The sequence below is a fragment of the Schistocerca piceifrons genome, chromosome 8 (genome assembly GCF_021461385.2).
Source record: "Schistocerca piceifrons isolate TAMUIC-IGC-003096 chromosome 8, iqSchPice1.1, whole genome shotgun sequence".
NCBI lineage: Eukaryota > Metazoa > Arthropoda > Insecta > Orthoptera > Acrididae > Schistocerca > Schistocerca piceifrons.
The window spans coordinates 210519852-210540042 of record NC_060145.1 but is presented as its reverse complement, the minus strand read 5'-3'; the positions used below and the strand labels follow the sequence as shown (position 1 = coordinate 210540042).

The following is a 20191-nucleotide window of genomic DNA, read 5'->3' as shown; positions in this document are numbered from 1 at the left end:
TCAAAAATTTTCGAAAAAGTAATGTACAGTCGTCTTTATAACCATCTTATCTCAAATAACATACTGTCAAAGTCACAGTTTGGATTTCTAAAAGTTTCTGATATTGAGAAGGCTATCTACACTTACAGTGAAAATGTACTTAATTCATTAGACAAAAAATTGCAGGCAACTGGTATATTTTGTGATCTGTCAAAGGCATTTGACTGTGTAAATCACAATATCCTTTTAAGTAAACTAGAATATTATAGTGTAACAGGAAATGCTGCAAAATGGTTCAAATCTTATATCTCTGGCAGGAAACAAAGGGTGTTATTAGGAAAGAGACATGTATCAAGCTATCAGGCATCATCCAACTGGGAACTAATTACATGTGGGGTCCCACAAGGTTCCATTTTGGGGCCCTTACTTTTTCTTGTGTATATCAATGACCTTTCATCAGTAACATTACCAGATGCCAAGTTTGTTTTGTTTGCTGATGATACAAACATTGCAATAAATAGCAAATCAAGTGTAGTCTTAGAAAGATCAGCCAATAAAATATTTGTGGACATTAATCACTGGTTCCTAGCCAATTCTTTGTCACTAAACTTTGAAAAAACACACTACATGCAGTTCAGAACTTGTAAGGGGTGTCCCAAGAGTATATGTCTAACATATGATGACAAGAAGATAGAAGAAGTGGACGGTGTTAAATTCTTGGGATTACAGCTTGATAATAAATTCAACTGGGAGGAGCACACCACAGAACTGCTGAAGCGTCTTAACAAATCTCTGTTTGCAATGCGAATTTTGTCAGACATAGGGGATATAAAAATGAAAAAGCTGGCATACTATGCTTACTTTCATTCCATAATGTCATATGGGATTATTTTCTGGGGTAATTCATCAAGCCAAGCTAAAGTTTTCCGGGCACAAAAACGTGCAGTAAGAATTATATGTGGTGTGAACTCAAGAACATCCTGCAGAAGCCTGTTTAGGGAACTAGGGATACTAACTACAGCTTCCCAATATATTTATTCCTTAATGAAATTTGTCATTAAAAATATATCACTTTTTCAAACCAACAGCTCAATTCATGGAATCAATACTAGAAATAAGAATAATCTTCACAAGGATTTAAAGTCACTTAGTCTTGTACAAAAAGGTGTGCATTATTCAGGAACACACATTTTCAATAACTTGCCAGCAGCCATAAAAAGCTTAACAACCAATGAAATTCAGTTTAAGAGAAGCCTAAAGGATTTATTGGTGGCCAACTCCTTCTACTCCATTGATGAATTTCTTAGGAAAACCAACTGATTTGTATATAAGTACAACATAACTTCTGCACAATTTCAGTGCAGTAATGTGTTCACTGAAAATTTGTGTGTGTGTGTGTGTGTGTGTGTGTGTGTGTGTGTGTGTGTGTGCTTGTGTGTGTGTAAGTGTGTAAGTATAATCTAACTTCTGCACCATTTCAGTGCAGTAATGTGTTCATTGTAAATAAGTATTACAGTAGTTGTATTACATGTTTCTTACCTTATAAATAAATAAAAAACTTTTTTATTTTAAATTCAGTGCAATAGTATTTGTAAAATGACTCTTAGTGTTCATTAAAAAATGACGATCATTCCACTTGGGACCTGTGGAATGGTACATTAGCTTATTTGTTTTAGTTGTAAATATTTGTCATGTATTGTTGTTTTTCTGACATGTTCCACATCCTGGAGGACCTCCTCACTACGGATCAATTGGAATGAAAAAAAAAAAACAGCTATTATCCAAACACTCTTCAGCCTTCTACACCAGCATGATTACCACCAAATTATAAATTAGGATGAATGGGCATTGGCAGAGGATATATACTGGCAACTCACCATATCCTGTTGCACAGCATGCTCTACAACATAACATTTGTGACCTCAGTGCCTGTTTCACCACACGCACCATCTGGATTCTTCCCCCAGACAACATTTCTCAGCACTTCGCAGGTGGGAACTAGCACTGCAACATGTCCTTGGTTCTCGCCATCCACCTGGCCTTAATTTACGTTAACTTCTTCTGTCTCAGCTTTTCTTCACAGTAACTACTCTTTGCTTCACTCGGTTTTAGTTTTCTACATCTTTCATTGTCTTTCCCGTCTATTCCCCCCCCCCCCCCCCCTCCTCCCACTTCCGTTATGTATAATGCACTTAGCTTACTCACTCTTATTAACTCGTACATGATGTTTTAGTAGTAATCTCTGTCTAGCATATTACCCTTTCTTCCACCTTTAAGCTCTCAGGTTTTCAAATCTCATCCTACACAGTCCACAACAAGGGTCTGAAAGCTTGCCAATCACAACAGTCTGCCACCACTTGGAGAGTAGATTTTTTTTAACTATCCAGTTACATAATAATACCCAATATTCAAACCAATATATGCTTCAGTTAAGCTCTGTTTGAAATTTTTTATAAATGCAGCTCCACCTACATACATCAGTATTGTATTAATATAGTTACAAAGAGCTATATACCATTTATGCATACCTGCGCATTGAGCTGCAAACTTTTCTTCCAGATGATTATGTTCATTCTGCTGTTCCTCTAATTGTGCACCATAACTTATGTCTGCACCATCACTAATATTGTCTTCAAACACCTGAAATTGTAAAGGAATCTTTATGATAAATTGAAACTCAAAATAGCATCCCTTTAAAATCAAACTGCAACTTCTGGCTTCTAACCTAAATATCTTTTAGACTTGTGTGGGTACTCTGCATTATATCATCCCACCTTTTACTTTTACCAAATTATTTTTCTTGCATCTAAAGTGACAACTGAAAATTTGTGCTATGTACAGGACTCAAAACTTGAAATCCACAGCAGATATTGTCCATGATCAAGTAAACCAGGAACATTGCTAATGTTAGGAAGAAGAAAACACTGCTGCTGCATAATAATCAAGCCAAAAGTGTAGGATCCCAGTTCCAGGAGAAGTTAGGCCCAGACTATTTGGTCATTCACTTTTTTAAGCTCAATAAAGGGCTCAAATCAGGTGACAGAAGGCTTTGGGGTTTTACGTATGAATTTAGCTAAAGATGATCAGATACTAATAGTGGGCTGAGAACTGCTTGGCCAGGAACAGGGCATGTGACTTAGGCCGTGACCTGAAAAAGACAGTCTCCTTCATTAGTGACACAAATATGCACACGGTTGAGCTTTTCCAGTCCCACAATCGGCGTCACCTCGACAGAACCATATGGCGAGCTAATGGAGCTGATGACTTCTGATCGGGTGCACACTGCACTGGAGCCAGTCTGCTTGGGAGTGTCACAAGATGGGGTACCACTGAGCATGCTCTGCACTTTAATAGGGTTGTGAAGGTAAGGCTGATGAAGCTAATTTGTAAAAGCATAGAGGAAGCCTGGCAAAGTGTGGCTTGCAAGTCATTCTCCTCTAGCAATTGCTTCTCCCTCCAACTTGACTCACATCATACTGTCACAGCTCATCACAGCCACAATAGCCAATTGCAGGAATGACACAGTTGTTGTGCATTGTGAGTCCTCCTTATTCAACATACATAAATGTCATAAGACGTAAACTATTACAGCTCTGAATTTTATTTCTTTACAAGCATAGTACGGGACATTACCTGGGTATGAATTTATTCCAATCTTCTCTTAGTCCATCTCCTAAAATGGTTCAAATGGCTCTGAGCACTATGGGACTCAACTGCTGTGGTCATAAGTCCCCTAGAACTTAGAACTGCTTAAACCTAACTAACCTAAGGACATCACACACATCCATGCCCGAGGCAGGATTTGAACCTGCGACCGTAGCGGTCGTGCGGTTCCAGACTGCAGTGCCTTTAACCGCTCGGCCACTCCGGCCGGCAGTCCATCTCCTCCCTCCACCCTCTCTCTGTCCATCTCCTCCTTCACCACCTCTCCTGTCCACCTCCTCTATCCTCTCTTTCTGTCCATCTATTCCACCCCCCTCTATCCATCTGCTTCTCTCCCCTCTCTCTTGTCCATCTCCTCCTTCACCCCTCACCCAAACAGGGGTCTGGTGGTTCTTAATTCCACAGTATTTCTTTCCAGATCATAACTAATATGTGTACTGAATTTGGATGAAATTGTTCCAGCAGCTTAGGATATGCACATGTCAAACACATTTCACACATATGTAACATATTTCACACATATCTGTACACATATTTCACATGTACCTCTACCAAGTGTGGCAGTTCCATTTTCACACAGCTTAACATCTATGAGGTCATAATTTCTGTAGTGTGTGTCTTACAACAACTTGTTTTTGAAGGTGCATTCAATGGCATATATGGATACTGTTTGTGAAATGTGATGTGAATAGAGCTACTAATAATGAAGTAATAAATTAAAATATCATACACGATGCTGCACTTTTTCACTCGTCTCAGTATTTGATGTCTTCTGAACAGTGTGTTATACTGTGATAAATTTTGCTGGTACATTCAGTGGTACAAGTGAATACTGTTGACAAAATGTGTCACAAATACAGTTAATAGTAAGCAAGTAATAAATTAAAACATCTTGCTTCATGTGACAGTTTTACTGCATGAACAGTGAAAATGTAGTAAATGATAAACTTTTATCCTTTCATCATTTTGTGGGGATTTTCAGCGAGAAAAAGTTTCATAAAGGCTTGTGAAGTTTGTTGCAAGTCACTAAGTGCTCTCAATCTCAAATATTGGATAACTAAAGTAAGGATATTCGCACATCATGAGCTTCAGTGCTTTTTCACTTCCACCCCCAAGCCTTTGGAAGGTAGGTAGTTGTTACCCCCAGAGTGATTCTTTGCAGGTAGTAAGTGTGTACCAAGTGTGGCTGAAATTGATCCAGTGGTTTACAGGAGATGTAGAACATGCATACATACATACACTTTTATAATATGTGTGGATTTGTCTCAAACTCCCATACTAATACTAGTAAGAAATTTAAATATTTAGGTTGGATTTATCTAACTTGGTCCTGATTAGCTCTAAAATATTGATTTCAGTTTGTTTCATAGTGAAACAAAGCTGATGTTCCAATAACTCATTAGTTATTACATAGCACTGAGCAGGAGTAAAGTAGTTCACTGAAAAAAAATTGCACTTTCACAAATGTTTGTTGATCCAAAAAGATATTTTATTTTAAGAGCAAAGAAATTCTGCGAGTTTTGGGCCCCATCTTTGGCGTAACTTCAAAAATTGCATCATCTGTTCCTTTTCTGGATAGCACGAACAGATCATTTTGTAAACTGCACATTTATTCTTGAAGATTACTTCTGAAACTTAAAACACTGACTTTCTTTGGATTATTAAAGAAAATAATTTCAGGCTCTAGAGATTTAAAATCTTTAAAGCGACTATGAAAGACATTGAAGACTTCATCAATAATGGAAGTAAATCTTAAAAATTTTATTTCCATGTATTCTTTCTTCAATTCACAGAAACTCAAGAAATGAAGCAAATTTTTCTTGTTTAGTTGCAATTTAAGCAACACAAGTTTACACTGGAATCCATTAATATCTGCAAACATATAAGAAATAATGCACTCCTTTCACTGCAATTGAAAAATCAAATTATTTAATTGATATGTAATTTTTTTTTTAAAAGTTAATTCTGATAAAAAAAAGTGAACCCAACAAAGTTCAGGTTGGAATGTCAGCAATATTATGAAAATGATATATCACTACTCACTGTAAAGATGCCATGTTGAGTTGCAGACACGTGCAATGAAAAAACTGTTAAACTGCTACACATTGAGCTTTCGGTCAAGGTCTTCTTCGGGAAAGAAAGGAAACACACACACACACACACACACACACACACACACACACACACACACACACACACATGTTCATACAAGCAGGCACACCTCACGCATACATGACTATTACCTCTGGTTGCTGAAGCCAGAACATAACTCTCACATTCAGTGAAAGCAGCAGTCCACAGTGGGGTGTGGAAGGGGGAGGGGTAGCAGGATTTTGTAAACGACAAATGTGTTGTTACTATAGCTCCCACCTGCAGTACCGAAAAGCTAGTGGTGGAAGGGAAGAACTGGATGGCATTGGTTGTGAAGCAGCCATTGAAATCAAGCATGTTATGTCAGCAATATGTTGTGCCACAGAGTGGCCTATTTTGCTCTTTGCCACAGTTTGGCAGTAGCCATCCATGCTGGTGGACAGCTGGTCAGTAGACCTACTGATATAAAAAAGTTGTGCAATGATTGCAGCAGAGCTGGTATATGATATGGCTGCTTTCAGAGGTGGCCCAGGGGTAGGATAAGGCTGCGACAGTATTTGAACAGGAAGTGCTGGATAGGTGGGTTGGGCAGGTCTTTGCACTGGATCTTCCACAGGGGTATGATCCTTGGAGAAAGGGGTTGGAACTGGGAGTGGCAGAGGGATGGTCTAAGGTGTTGTTGAGGCCAGGTCGGTGATGGAACACCACTTTAGGTGACGTAGGAAGTATATCAGGTAGATGGCCCTCATTTCAGGCCACGATAACAGATAATCAGAGCCCTGATGAAGGATGTATTCACCTATCCCAATCCAGCGTGGCATTGGGTGACAAAGAGGGGGCTCCTTGGTAGTTGGTTCTTGGTAGTGATGGAAGGATTGGGGGTGTGTGGGGATATGGCACAGGAAATCTATTTAAGTCTGGGGGATATTGCCTGTCTGTGAAAGCCTTCTGAGACGTTCAGCATATTGAGCAAGGAAGTTCTTATCATTGTAAATATACTGTCCATGATTGGTCAGGCTGTATGGGAAGGATTTTTTGGTGTGGAAGGAATGGCAGCTGTCGTCATCTACATCTACATCTACATCCATACTCCGCAAGCAACCTGACGATGTGTGGCGGACGGTACCTTGAGTGCCTCTATCGGTTCTCCCTTCTATTCCAGTCTTGTATTGTTCGTGGAAAGAAGGACTGTCGGTATGCTTCTGTGTGGGCTCTAATCTCTCTGATTTTATCCTCATGGTCTCTTCACGAGATATACGTAGGAGGGAGCAATATACTGCTTGACTCTTCGGTGAAGGTATGTTCTCAAAACTTTAACAAAAGCCTGTACCGAGCTACTGAGCATCTCTCCTGCAGAGTCTTCCACTGGAGTTTATCTATCATCTCCGTAATGCTTTCATGATTACTAAATGATCCTGTAAAAAAGTGCGCTGCTCTCCATTGGATCTTCTCTATCTCTTCTATCAACCCTACCTGGTACGGATCCCACACTGCTGAGCAGTATTCAAGCAGTGGGCGAACAAGCGTACTGTAACCTACTTCCTTTGTTTTCAGATTGCATTTCCTTAGGATTCTTCCAATGAATCTCAGTCTGCCATCTCCTTTACCGACAATCAACTTTATATGATCATTCCATTTTAAATCACTCCTAATGTGTACTCCCAGATAATTTATGGAATTAACCGCTTCCAGCTGCTGACCTGCTATTTCGTAGCTAAATGATAGGGGATCTATCTTTCTATGTATTCACAGCACATTACACTTGTCTACATTGAGATTCAATTGCCATTCCCTGCACCATGCGTCAATTCGCTGCAGATCCTCCTGCATTTCAGTACCATTTTCCATTGTTACAACCTCTCGATACACCACAGCATCATCTGCAAAAAGCCTCAGTGAACTTCCGATGTCATCCAGAAGATCATTTATGTATATTGTGAATAGCAACGGTCCTATGACACTCCCCTGCGGCACACCCGAAATAACTCTTACTTCGGAAGACTTCTCTCCATTGAGAATGACATGCTGCGTTCTGTTATCTAGGAACTCTTCAATCCAATCACATAATTGGTCTCATAGTCCATATGCTCTTACTTTGTTCATTAAACGACTGTGGGGAACTGTATCAAACACCTTGAGGAAGTCAAGAAACACGGCATCTACCTGTGAACCCATATATATGGCCCTCTGAGTCTCGTGGACGAACAGCGCGAGCTGGGTTTCACACGACCGTCTTTTACGAAACCCATGCTGATTCCTACAGAGTAGATTTCTAGTCTCCAGAAAAGTCATTATACTCGAACATAATATGTGATCCAAAATTCTACAACTCATCGACGTTAGAGATATAGGTCTATAACTCTGCACATCTGTTCGACGTCCCTTCTTGAAAACGGGGATGACCTGTGCCCTTTTCCAATCCTTTGGAACGCTACGCTCTTCTAGAGACCTACGGTACACCGCTGCAAGAAGGGGGGCTGACATAAGACCAAAATTTCTTAGGATTTTCTGCCAAGTCAGTACATAGAACTTTACTTTCGATTTCATTGAACGCCTCTCGCATAGCCCTCCTCACACCACATTTCACTTCGCGTAATTTTTGTTTGTCTGCAAGGATTTGGCTATGTTTATGTTTGCTATGAAGTTCCCTTTGCTTCCGCAGCAGTTTTCTAACTCGGTTGTTGTACCACGGTGGCTCTTTTTCATCTCTTACGATCTTGCTTGGCAAATACTCATCTAACGCATATTGTACGATGGTTTTGAACTTTGTCCACTCGTCCTCAACACTATCTGTACTTGAAACAAAACTTTTGTGTTGAGCCATCAGGTACTCTGTAATGTGCTTTTTGTCACTTTTGCTAAACAGAAAAATCTTCCTACCTTTTTTAATATTTCTATTTACGGCTGAAATCATTGATGCAGTAACTGCTTTATGATCGCTGATTCCCTGTTCTGTGTTAACTTTTTCAAATAGTTCGGGTCTGTTTGTCCCCAGAAGGTCTAATATGTTATCGCCATGAATCGGTTCTCTGTTTAACTGCTCAAGGTAGTTTTCAGATAAAGCACTTAAAAAAATTTCACTGGATTCTTTGTCCCTTCCACCCGTTATGAACGTTTGAGTCTCCCAGTCTATATCCGGCAAATTAAAATCTCCACCCAGAACTACACTCCTGGAAATTGAAATAAGAACACCGTGAATTCATTGTCCCAGGAAGGGGAAACTTTATTGACACATTCCTGGGGTCAGATACATCACATGATCACACTGACAGAACCACAGGCACATAGACACAGGCAACAGAGCATGCACAATGTCGGCACTAGTACAGTGTATATCCACCTTTCGCAGCAATGCAGGCTGCTATTCTCCCATGGAGACGATCGTAGAGATGCTGGATGTAGTCCTGTGGAACGGCTTGCCATGCCATTTCCACCTGGCGCCTCAGTTGGACCAGCGTTCGTGCTGGACGTGCAGACCGCGTGAGACGACGCTTCATCCAGTCCCAAACATGCTCAATGGGGGACAGATCCGGAGATCTTGCTGGCCAGGGTAGTTGACTTACACCTTCTAGAGCACGTTGGGTGGCACGGGATACATGCGGACGTGCATTGTCCTGTTGGAACAGCAAGTTCCCTTGCCGGTCTAGGAATGGTAGAACGATGGGTTCGATGACGGTTTGGATGTACCGTACACTATTCAGTGTCCCCTCGACGATCACCAGTGGTGTACGGCCAGTGTAGGAGATCGCTCCCCACACCATGATGCCGGGTGTTGGCCCTGTGTGCCTCGGTCGTATGCAGTCCTGATTGTGGCGCTCACCTGCACGGCGCCAAACACGCATACGACCATCATTGGCACCAAGGCAGAAGCGACTCTCATCGCTGAAGACGACACGTCTCCATTCGTCCCTCCATTCACGCCTGTCGCGACACCACTGGAGGCGGGCTGCACGATGTTGGGGCGTGAGCGGAAGACGGCCTAACGGTGTGCGGGACCGTAGCCCAGCTTCATGGAGACGGTTGCGAATGGTCCTCGCCGATACCCCAGGAGCAACAGTGTCCCTAATTTGCTGGGAAGTGGCGGTGTGGTCCCCTACGGCACTGTGTAGGATCCTACGGTCTTGGCTTGCATCCGTGCGTCGCTGCGGTCCGGTCCTAGGTCGACGGGCACGTGCACCTTCCGCCGACCACTGGCGACAACATCGATGTACTGTGGAGACCTCACGCCCCACGTGTTGAGCAATTCGGCGGTACGTCCACCCGGCCTCCCGCATGCCCACTATACGCCCTCGCTCAAAGTCCGTCAACTGCACATACGGTTCACGTCCACGCTGTCGCGGCATGCTACAAGTGTTAAAGACTGCAATGGAGCTCCGTATGCCACGGCAAACTGGCTGACACTGACGGCGGCGGTGCACAAATGCTGCGCAGCTAGCGCCATTCGACGGCCAACACCGCGGTTCCTGGTGTGTCCGCTGTGCCGTGCGTGTGATCATTGCTTGTACAGCCCTCTCGCAGTGTCCGGAGCAAGTATGGTGGGTCTGACACACCGGTGTCAATGTGTTCTTTTTTCCATTTCCAGGAGTGTATAACATGGTGGGGAAATCTACTCGAAATATTTTCCAAATTATCCTTCAGGTGCTCAGCCACAACAGCTGCTGAGCCAGGGGGCCTATAGAGACATCCAATTACCATGTCTGAGCCTGCTTTAACCATGACCTTCACCCAAATTATTTCACATTTCGGATCTCCGTCAATTTCCTTCGATACTATTGCACTTCTTATCGCTATAAACACGCCTCCCCCTTCACTGTCCAGCCTGTCTCTGCGGTATACATTCCAATCTGAGTTTAGGAGTTCATTACTGTTTACGTCTGGTTTCAGCCAACTTTCTGTCCCTAGTACTATATGGGCATTGTGACCGTTTATTAATGAGAGCAGTTCTGGGACCTTTCTATAGACGCTCCTGCAGTTTACTATTAGCACATTAATAGTGTTATTCCCTGTTGCATTTTGCCTACTCCTACCTTGCCGCATCTCAGGAGGCGTCTTGTCGGACCTAGGGAGGGAATTCTCTAACCTAGAAAACCCACATGTGCACTCCACACATACTCCACTACCCTTGTAGCCGCTTCCAGCGTGCAGTGCACGCCTGACCTATTCAGGGGGACCCTACATTTCTCCACCCGATAGCGGAGGTCGAGAAATTCGCACCCCAGATCTCCGCAGAATCGTCTGAGCCTCTGGTTTAAGCCTTCTACTTGGCTCCAAACCAGAGGACCGCGATCAGTTCTGGGAACGATACTAAAAATAGTTAGCTCGGATTCCACCCCGCGCGCGCGAGGCTTTCCGCCTTCACCAATTCTGCCAACCGCCTGTACGAACTGAGGATGTCCTCTGAACCCAGACGGCAGGACTCATTGGTGCAGACATGAGCAACAATTTGCAGTCAGGTGCACCCAGTGCTCTCTATCGCTGCCAGCAGGGCCTCCTCCACATCTCGGATGAGACCCCCCGGCAAGCAGACAGAGTGAACACTGGCCTTCTTCCCCGACCTTTCCGCTTTTTCCCTAAGGGGCTCCATCACCTGCATAACGTTGGAGCTCCCAATAACTAATAAACCCCTCCCCCCGTGTGCCTGCTCGGACCTTGCTGAAGGAGCGGCCACATGTCCACTCACAGGCAGAGCGGGCGATGCCACACGGCCAGCCTCCACATTGACCCTCCGCTTCGTGCGCCGCGAACGCCGCTGAACCCGCTACTCCCCTTGGGGAGAGGGTGGCCCAACCGCGCCCGGTACCCGCGAAGATGTCTCGACAGCAGGGACAGTGGGTGAAGCATGTAACACCTGGGGTGTACCATGTGACACACTTGACTCCCCACTGCCGCTACACTCCGAGCCAGCAGCCCGAAGACGGCTGACCGCGGCCATCAACACGTTCAGCTGTTCACGAACAGTGGCCAGCTCCTCCTGCGTCAGTACACAGCGCTCACACATCCTATCCCTGCTAAGAAATCAATTTACTGTAGAGAGTTAATCAACTTTCAACTAGACTGCTAATTCACTAAAGGCGGCTGATTGTTGACTAAACTGTGGTTGCTAGACACTTCTTGTAGAAAACAATGAAAATAACACTACCTGTCTCTGGACTGTATTGAAAACAAACACTAGCACTACTGGCACTATGGTTGTTAACTAAAGGGACTCTCTCTGACTGTATTCAAAACAAACACGAAATCTATGGAACACTATTACTAGCACTCGGCAATTAAAGCTTCCTAAAAGCAAAAACACACGGAAGAAGAAGTGACAAGTAAGAAAAATACAGTTAATACTTAAATTAATGTAGCTCGCTGCACAGCAGACATGAAGCAGACGGCAGTTACAATGACACTGACACTACTGGCACTATGGTTGACTAAAGGGACTCTCTCTGACTGTATTTAAAACAAACACGAAATCTATGGAACACTATTACTAGCACTCGACAATTAAAGCTTCCTATAAGCAAAAACACACGGAAGAAGAAGTGACAAGTAAGAAAAATACATTTAATACTTAAATTAACGTAGCTCGCTGCACAGCAGACGTGAAGCAGACGGCAGTTACGACGACACCAGTACTGTTGGTTGTTGGTGGATTTAATGTGGACAGAGGTGTGGATGGAGCCATCAGAGTGGAGGATCTCAACATCCAGGAAGGTAGTATGCTGGAGTAAGAAAGACTAAGTGATGTAGGTGGAAGAGAAGGTGTTGAGATTGTGAAGGTATGGAGACAGGGCGTCTTGGCCGTGAGTCTATCTGAAATAAAATCTTTCCCGTCGCTTCCCTGGTGCCTTAATTAATTATGCATAAATTCTCTTTAGCCATAGTGTGACAAGATCTCCAAACAATACAGTACACTCCCAAAATAAACACTATTCAACCACACATACATACACACACACACACACACACACACACACACACACACACACACACACACACAAGTTTATTTGCAATATTAAAACTTAAAAGTCTGATTTTTCCGTAATGTAATCTTACAAACACTAATATGAATATAAAACATGTAGCTCAAATCACAAAGTCTAAGCACGTACTCACATCATTGCTAAGTTCTTTGTTGATGGCTGGTGTAGGTGGTGGTGCATCAGCACTTGTGCTCTCTGAAGACAATTTTGCCAGATTGGCCGCCATAGCTTCCTTGTCACGCTGTCGCACAATAGCTTCAACTGCTAGCCACTCTGACATTGTTGTTTCATACATCTGACGTGTATGACGGTCCAGCTCATTACGTGTCTCCTCTGTACTACCAAATTCATAGTGTCCCAAAAGATACGGCCATACCTGAAAGAATTTTTAAAAAAGTATCTTTCTAATTTTCTGTGACAAGTTTGGACTCCAAAGCAGTAAAAATACTACGAACAAATGATACCCAAACACCTTTCATGGCCTTTAACATGATGTCCAGTTTCTGAACTCTACAATTGGCTGACAATATCATAATTTCAATGAATTGTTTTAAACAGCAAAACGTTCACAAACATACGCAGGGTATCCATAAAAGAATGACTGAGATATACATTTCAACAGTATTTACTGTGAGTATTGTAGAGTGTTGATACAAGGTCACTGTTAGTAACTCAAACAGTTTTAGATAAACACATGTGCGAGTACTGCTAAGTCATTTTCCTGCTTGCAGTGCCACAAATGCCAAATACACAAAATGGTGACTCCTGAGTGTAAAGCATTTTGTGTTCTGCAGTTAGCTAGGAGTGAATCTGTAACTTCAGTTCCACGTGCATTTTGTTTAAAGTTTAACTATGATGCCCCATGTGGCAAAATCATCCATTAATGGTATAGCCTGTATGGAAAGCAATTCTTGAACTTCAGTTGCCAAAGACAACAGCATGGAAAGGTCTAAGAAATCATTTACACATGTGTCTGAACCAGTTACAGTCAGAACATGCTGTAAAGCCTGATGACTGTGGTGTATATTGTAACCTTGTAAGTCAAGTGTTGCACTTGAAAGGTGACTTCCTCGATCATGTGGTGTTCACCTATGAGGTAACTTTCCATCTAAGTGGGAAGGTAAATAAATACTCACAGTCTTAATATCTGGCAGTCAGGGCATCCTCATGAACTTGTACAATATCAAAGAGGTTCCCAAAATTAATTATTTTTTGTGCTGTGTCCTGACATCATGTGTAAGGATTATAGTTTTTCAGAAACGAAACTGCCATAACAGGGTGGCCTAATCTGGATATGTAACAAGAACTGCTCTTTTCCTAATTAGAAGGAGTTTGTGAAAACTTTATTTGGCAACAAAATGGAGCCCCTCCCCATCTGCATCACTTTGTATGAGAGTGGTTGAACATTGAAGACCATGACTGTTGGATTGGTCATAATGGTCAATGCAACAGACCTCTTTTCTGCTGGCTCCCATATTCACCTGAGCTCCTGCCATGTGATTTTTTCCTTTCCGGCTTTATAAAAGATTGTATCTACATTCCGCCACTATCTAATGACTTGCCAGCATTGAAACACAGAACTGAAAAAGCTACAGCTATTTCTATTGCTTACTCAGGAATCGTTAACCAAAGTGTGGGAAGAATTGGATAAGGCTGAATGTTGTTGTTGTTGTTGTTGTCTTCAGTCCTGAGACTGGTTTGATGCAGCTCTCCATGCTACTCTATCCTGTGCAAGCTTCTTCATCTCCCAGTACCTACTGCATCCTACATCCTTCTGAATCTGCTTAGTGTACTCATCTCTTGGTCTCCCTCTACGATTTTTACCCTCCACGGTGCCCTCCAATGCTAAATTTGTGATCCCTCGATGCCTCAAAACATGTCCTACCAACCGATCCCTTCTTCTGGTCAAGTTGTGCCACAAACTCCTCTTCTCCCCAGTCCTACTCAATACCTCCTCATTAGTTACGTGATCTACCCACCTTATCTTCAGCATTCTTCTGTAGCACCACATTTCGAAAGTTTCTATTCTCTTCTTGTCCAAACTAGTTATCGTCCATGTTTCACTTCCATACATCGCTACACTCCATACAAATACTTCCAGAAATGACTTCCTGACACTTAAATCTATACTCGATGTTAACAAGTTTCTCTTCTTGCGAAACACTTTCCTTGCCATTGCCAGTCTACATTTTATATCCTCTCTGCTTCGACCATCATCGGTTATTTTACTCCCTAAATAGCAAAACTCCTTTACTACTCTAAGTGTCTCATTTCCTAATCTAATTCCCTCAGCATCACCTGACTTAATTTGACTACATTCCATTATCCTCGTTTTGCTTTTGTTGATGTTCATCTTATATCCTCCTTTCAAGACACTGTCCATTCTGTTCAACTGCTCTTCCAAGTCCTTTGCTGTCTCTGACAGAATTACAATGTCATCGGCGAACCTCAAAGTTTTTACTTCTTCTCCATGAATTTTAATACCTACTCCGAATTTTTCTTTTGTTTCCTTTACTGCTTGCTCAATATACAGATTGAATAACATCGGGGAAAGGCTACAACACTGTCTCACTCCTTTCCCAACCACTGCTTCCCTTTCATGCCCCTCGACTCTTATAACTGCCATCTGGTTTCTGTACAAGTTGTAAATAGCCTTTCGCTCCCTGTATTTTACCCCTGCCACCTTTAGAATTTGAAAGAGAGTATTCCAGTTAACATTGTCAAAAGCTTTCTCTAAGTCTACAAATGCTAGAAACGTAGGTTTGCCTTTTCTTAATCTTTCTTCTAAGATAAGTCGTAAGGTCAGTATTGCCTCACGTGTTCCAACATTTCTACGAAATCCAAACTGATCTTCCCCGAGGTCCGCTTCTACCAGTTTTTCCATTCGTCTGTAAAGAATTCGTGTTAGTATTTTGCAGCTGTGACTTATTAAACTGATAGTTCGGTAATTCTCACATCTGTCAACACCTGCTTTCTTTGGGATTGGAATTATTATATTCTTCTTGAAGTCTGAGGGTATTTCGCCTGTCTCATACATCATGCTCACCAGATGGTAGAGTTTTGTCATGACTGGCTCTCACGAGGCCATCAGTAGTTCTAATGGAATGTTGTCTACTCCCGGGGCCTTGTTTCGACTCAGGTCTTTCAGTGCTCTGTCAAACTCTTCACGCAGTATCTTATCTCCTATTTCGTCTTCATCTACATCCTCTTCCATTTCCATAATATTGTCCTCAAGTACATCACCCTTGTATAAACCCTCTGTATACTCATTCCACCTTTCTGCCTTCCCTTCTTTGCTTAGAACTGGGTTGCCATCTGAGCTCTTGATATTCATACAAATGGTTCTCTTCTCTCCAAAGGTCTCTTTAATTTTCCTGTAGGCAGTATCTATCTTACCCCTAGTGAGACAAGCCTCTACATCCTTACATTTGTCCTCTAGCCATCCCTGCTTAGCCATATTGCACTTCCTGTCGATCTCATTTTTGAGACGTTTGTATTCCTTTTTGCCTGCTTCATTTACTGCATTTTTATATTTTCTGCTTTCATCAATTAAATTCAATATTTCTTCTGTTACCCAAGGATTTCTATTAGCCCTCGTCTTTTTACCTACTTGATCATCTGCTGCCTTCACTACTTCATCCCTCAGAGCTACCCATTCTTCTTCTACTGTATTTCTTTCCCCCATTCCTGTCAATTGTTCCCTTATGCTCTCCCTGAAACTCTCTACAACCTCTGGTTCTTTCAGTTTATCCAGGTCCCATCTTCTTAAATTCCCACCTTTTTGCAGTTTCTTCAGTTTCAATCTGCAGTTCATAAGCAATAGATTGTGGTCAGAATCCATATCTGCCCCTGGAAATGTCTTACAATTTAAAACCTGGTTCCTAAATCTCTGTCTTACCATTATATAATCTATCTGATACCTTTTAGTATCTCCAGGATTCTTCCAGGTATACAACCTTCTTTTATGATTCTTGAACCAAGTGTTAGCTATGATTAAGTTATGCTCTGTGCAAAATTCTACAAGGCGGCTTCCTCTCTCATTCCTTCCCCCCAATCCATATTCACCTACTATGTTTCTTTCTCTCCCTTTTCCTACTGACGAATTCCAGTCACCCATGACTATTAAATTTTCGTCTCCCTTCACTATCTGAATAATTTCTTTTATCTCGTCATACATTTCATCTATTTCTTCATCATCTGCAGAGCTAGTTGGCATATAAACTTGTACTACTGTAGTAGGCATGGGCTTTGTGTCTATCTTGGCCACAATAATGCATTCACTATGCTGTTTGTAGTAGCTAACCCGCACTCCTATTTTTTTATTCATTATTAAACCTACTCCTGCATTACCCCTATTTGATTTTGTATTTATAACCCTGTAATCACCTGACCAAAAGTCTTGTTCCTCCTGCCACCGAACTTCACTAATTCCCACTATATCTAACTTTAACCTATCCATTTCCCTTTTTAAATTTTCTAACCTACCTGCCCGATTAAGGGATCTGACATTCCACGCTCCGATCCGTAGAATGCCAGTTTTCTTTCTCCTGATAATGACGTTCTCTTGAGTGTGTGAAGAATTGGATAAGGCTGAATGTAAGCCATATAAATAAAGGTGCACATATTGAAAAATTGTAAAAAAAACTAGGTTAGTTTACCTTCAATTTGATGTAAGATATGTTGTAAACAGTCTAAATTAAACTTTTATAGTGTACCACTGAAACTTTTTATGAACACCCCATACAATAGCGTATGTGCAATAACTAATTAAAAGTCACTTAAATTACAGTGTAATTTCCAGCCACTGAAAAGAGAAATGTGTTTGCCAGACATCTGAGGAGTAGTCAAAGATTTAATTATCACCTGGAGAAATAAAGTTATGCAATTTTTTTTTTTTTTTTTCTGAGTGTTTCTTGGACTGCCATGGTGGGCTGCTAACTGAATATGCTCATAAGAGGCAAACTGTCACAGTTAAATACTGCAGAAATCTTCAGACAAGCTTAGGAGGGTGTTGAAAAGAATGTCATGAAAAGCTATTCAAGAGTGTGTTTTTGCTCCACAACAATTTAGTTCATTTTGCACAGGATACAGTCACACATGCTACTTCTCTGGGCTATCAGATTTTGCATACCCAATGACTACTATTTCTTTCTTCTGATGAAGAAACCATTGCATAGTAGGCACTTGCAGAGTGACGAGATGTCTTTTGAGGTGGAAAGTTTCCTGAACAGCTGAGAAGCAAATTTCTATTACCATGGTGGGCTCTGCCAAGTCACCCTTTGTTGGAAAAATGTGTCACATTGAAGGATGAATACACAGAGAACAACTAACACCACCACCAAGTCTCATGGTGGTTGCTTGACTTTTCCACATACACTAAAAATTTCACTTTCATAACAGCACAAACTCGATGAATTATTGAAGACGCAGCAGAGGACAAATCAGCTAAAACGTGCAGGTAAATGCTTCTGTACACTGGTCTGTCCAAAGTTTCAAATATGTACTAATTTTTATGTACTCATTGTGGTCTGTAATTTTTCAGACTAAGGCTTTAACAAAGTCAAAACCAAAGGTACTACTTATTTGCTGAAGATAGGATACATACGAAGTGTTACAGTGCTCACATGGGGACCGTACGAACTTCCCATCACCAATTTGAATCATACTGACAGGCTGTGTAGACAATGACTAGGACTTCAACATACGCAAACATGAAGACACAACTCTCAACTGGTTTTGGGAAGATCGTGTTTGAAACTTTTGGGCATGTACTCTGTACGGTCACAAATAATGAAACAGACTGCAGCCAAGCGAGTAAGCTTGTAGTTTCATAAGTTGAGGTCTCTGGACTGAATCTCGCTGCTGGTACTTCTTTCCATTCACATGTAATTCTAACAACACATTTATTATGACTGTGTAGTTATCAACATTTAAAGATTCCTTTATTATTTACATAATATTTATCCCATAAAAATGAGAAAAAACTTTTTTGTAAGCTGATCAGATGTTTTTGGATATATGAAAACTTCCAATAAAATCATTATAGTCATTTCATTTACATTTTCGTATCTACATTTGTGACAAGAACTCGTGTAATATGTAACCGACGGACCACTGCATGAATCAGGATGATATTGGTTGTACACGCATGGCTTTCCAATGTGTGTTTCAAAACAAAGGGAAACAGGTACGAAGGGATGCAAGTGGTTCTCAGTTGTCAGTGTGTCTTCAATTACTAGCACAGGTCCCATGCAATTGCAGGAGATTGTCCCCCATAGCAGAATACTGCTCCCACCAGCCTGCATCCATGGCATGGTGGATATTTCAAGCCGCCATTCACCTCAGTGACGGAGTTGGTGGAGACGACCATCAACCTAGCGTAGCAAAAATGTGACTCACCCAAAGGGCCAACACGTTTTCATTGATCAATGGTTGAATCCCAATAGTCTTATGCCCACTGCAATCATAACTAACATGTCATTGGGTCAGCATGTGAACATGTAGAGGTGGACAGCTGTGGAAGTCCAAGTTCAACAATGTACGATGAACTTTGTGCTCCGAAACACATGTGCATGCACCAGGATTTTGCTCTTTTGGTACAAATGCCACAGTTCACCATCTATCCTACTTTACAGAGCAGACAAGCCTCCAAACTACAAATTCTGTAAAGAGTTATGGACGTCCAATCATTTAGCTCATAGTGGTAGTTCCACTGTACTTCTACCTCCTCCCATCGATGCTCACAACTGTAGCAAATGAACATTTGGCCAGCTACGCTGTTTTCAAGATACTCGTTTATGGGCTCTGCATAATAATAATCTGCCCTTTGTCAAAGTCACTTATCTCAATGGATTTCCCCATTTGTTGCACATATCTTCATTAGGGTGACCCCCATCTATGTCTGCTCAGCTTCATACTTTTGTTACCACGTCACATACCCACAATGCCACCACGAGGCATCAAATGTCACAGTCGGCAGTGCTCATAATGTTTTTGCTTCCCAGTAGAAAAATAAATGTTGCAAGGCTGCACCAGCGGAGTACATTTAGGAGGGATTTCTTTAATACTGCACACTGGCAGCATAATGTGGGAATTAAAAAAACAGTGCCGGTAGTTAGATTCAATCCATGGACCTCGCACTTATGAAACTGTTTCATTGCTTAGCTGCACACTCTTTCAATGCTAGCAACCCTGTCAGGTATACAACAGACCTACAATTTTTAAACTAGTCCTAGTCATTCCCTACACACCTTGTCAATATGATATAATGATGAGGAGAGGTTCACATGGCCTCCCTGTCATTATGAGCTTTCAAACTCCTTATGGTCACAGAAAAGCGTTTCTCCACAATTGGTTAGCTTTTAAAACATCCTGAACATTAAAACTGTGTGCTGGACCAGGACACAAACCTGAGACCTCTGCCTTTTGCGGGCAAGTGCCCTAGTGATTGAGTTATGCAAGCACGACTCAAGACCCATCCTCACAGC

General features: G+C 41.9%; 1 protein-coding gene across 1 annotated transcript in view; it reads right to left on the bottom strand.

Annotated features, from left to right (window-relative positions):
- LOC124711809 (small G protein signaling modulator 1-like) overlaps window positions 1-20191 on the bottom strand; it is a 319654-nt gene that overhangs the window by 132156 nt on the left and 167307 nt on the right. Inside the window, exons 16-17 of the mRNA XM_047242033.1 lie at window positions 12838-13080; window positions 2508-2619 (exon numbers count right to left, since the gene is read on the bottom strand). Coding sequence (XP_047097989.1) covers window positions 2508-2619; window positions 12838-13080 — 355 coding nt within the window. The remainder of the gene's footprint in view (window positions 1-2507; window positions 2620-12837; window positions 13081-20191) is intronic.